Below are 2,570 nucleotides of genomic sequence, written 5' to 3' on the forward strand. Positions count from 1 at the left end.
GACAAATAGAGTTATAAGCTATCATAATAAGATAATATCATTAATTAAAAGAAGTTGACAAATAGAGTTATAAGCTATCATAATAAGATAATATCATTAATTAAAAGAAGTTGACAAATAGAGTTATAAGCTATCATAATAAGATAATATCATTAATTAAAAGAAGTAAGTAAGCGTAGAAGAAAAGTTTAAATTAATTTATTTCGGAAATTTAAAAATTTTTTCTTATCAGTTAGAAAGTTTTTTTTCCTCTTCCTTCCATTTTATTCTCATAAAGGATTTTAATAATAATAATTGAAACTAAAAATTATATCAAAGATGATCCAAAAAAATTCTCACTAAAGAATAATTCTGATTAATGTGACTAGATCCTTCCTTTATGATTGATTTGATTGATGATAAGCTCATGAAACTTTTATTCATCTTTTATCCCAATTAGTTATCTCGAACATATCAAATTTATTATCCATCCCGAAAATTTGTAGCCTTTCATGCAAATTAGTCAAGAAACCATCAATTAAAACTAACCGAATCGATTCTAAAATTGAAAACTTTTAGTGGAATCAATTCTTATACATTGAACGTTTGGTTGTTAAAAACTAAAAGGTTAAAATCATATGTCAAATACTAATGTGACTGTCCCAAGATTTACTTGGAATTGTCAAACCTTATACTTTGACATCTCCATGTATACCAGTTCATTTGCATAATACTTTTAGGCATTTAAAATATGTTTTCTCTTTTCAATATTTCAAAAGTTGAAAATTTCATTTCAGTTATTTAAATTGATGACTTTAAATTTCTCGTCTTTTAACAGAAAATGAAATGAAATTTTACTCAATTTGTCACCCAAATATTAACTTAATTTATAATAATTCAATTATATGTATACAAATAATGTTAGCATTTAAATTCATTTCATTAAACATTACATTTTACCAAATTTCAATAAATATCCATTTTACTATAATTTATTAATAGCTGAATCGATACACATCACATTAAACGTAATATACGTATTTGCGTACTTAAGTCTATTTAATTCAAATATTAATTATTCAATTAATCTGTCCAAGGCATTTTTCCTCTCCTTCCATTTACCATGCCATTGATTATAATAGTATTACTCATTCATACAAAAAAAAATGTAGCAGCTGTAATTGTGACAAAGAAATAATTCACCCCAGTCCTGTCATCATCATTTCAATTGATGTCATTCAATTTTTGACATGTGACAGATGTATCTCATAGACATTTGTTCAAACATTTAAGAAATAATATTTCCGATAATTTGACAGATTTTCATGCAGTCTTACCATTTCTAGAAATAAGCAATAAAAAAAAAAAGAAAGAAAGAAAGGAAAAGTAATGAAAGAGAATTTTAGGAATGATGATTTGAAAGGACACAGTGGCGCATTTCTACCTGCGCAATTAACTTTTCCCGGAACGAATCACTTAAATCAGTAATTAATAAATGCTATAACAACGGAATGAATATGATACCTTTGTCATATTTAACACAGAATTATTTTTGATGGAATTTGTAATTTTTGATATTATGAAAATCTATTAAATACTGATTGATTGCGAATTTGTATATTTTTATGCTAAATTTATTTTGAACATATTGTGCAAAAAACACTAAAAACAAGTATTTCAGTTGTCTAAATTTCAAATTTTTAACCAAAATCATGATAGAAATGAAATTGGAAATTTTTATCAAATTTGAATTCATTTATTGAATTTTATACAACAGAATTGATTTACGAAAAGTTATGCTGAATTATTCGTAAAATTTAAAATAATCTATACATAAATTTAAATTACAACTGTTATTGTATTCAATCGGAAATGATAATGATGAAATTTGAACGATGCATCACAGTTCGAAGGTTAACGCATATGCAGATAACCTTTTAAGTGACCTGCTTATTAACAGGAAAGGATAACAGAATGCCGGTAGGAGTGATCACTTTTGTTTTTTCGACATTTTATAATTAAACGATGTATGTATATCCCTTAATTAATTATTAGTCAATTGTAGCATTATTTTTGTCATTTATTTATCAATTTAATAGAAATTTGAATATTTGATTTGAAAATTTCTTTGCTTAAAATTACTTCAAAATGTTATCATACACGAAGAACAACAAGGATTCCACGATAATAAATACCGAAATGATAATGAAAAAATGACAAACTGACTGATAAGATAACGGTAAGAAGCAAAAAATTTTTAACATCCAGTTGAAATTATAAAACATACTATCAACTATTACCAGTTGAATTATTATTCTCAAAATAACAAATAGTAAACAATGAAAAATCAATTTCAATTTTTAAAAAAGAAAAAACAAACCCAATTCTTTGTTTTAATAAATAATTTCCACCCTTCCCTTTGTTTGATTTTCCTTTTTTTTTCTAATATTTTGATTGTATTAAATGTTAAATGTTTGCTGATAATTAAGTTCCGATATTATTATTATTATTATTATTATTATTATTATTATTATTATTATTATTATTATTATTATTATTATTATTATTATTATTATTATTATTATTATTAT

General features: G+C 23.8%; 1 protein-coding gene across 1 annotated transcript in view; it reads left to right on the top strand.

Annotated features, from left to right (window-relative positions):
* LOAG_12711 (hypothetical protein) overlaps positions 1-1,488 on the top strand; it is a gene marked incomplete at its 5' end in the record, with an annotated part of 3,941 nt that extends 2,453 nt beyond the window's left edge. Inside the window, one exon of the mRNA XM_020448589.1 lies at positions 1,386-1,488. Within this exon, the coding sequence (XP_020301282.1) occupies positions 1,386-1,391 (6 nt within the window). The 3' untranslated portion in view covers positions 1,392-1,488. The remainder of the gene's footprint in view (positions 1-1,385) is intronic.
* Positions 1,489-2,570: the final 1,082 nt, after the last annotated feature.

This window comes from Loa loa (genome assembly GCF_000183805.2).
Source record: "Loa loa unplaced genomic scaffold supercont3.260, whole genome shotgun sequence".
NCBI classification, from domain to species: Eukaryota; Metazoa; Nematoda; class Chromadorea; order Rhabditida; family Onchocercidae; genus Loa; species Loa loa.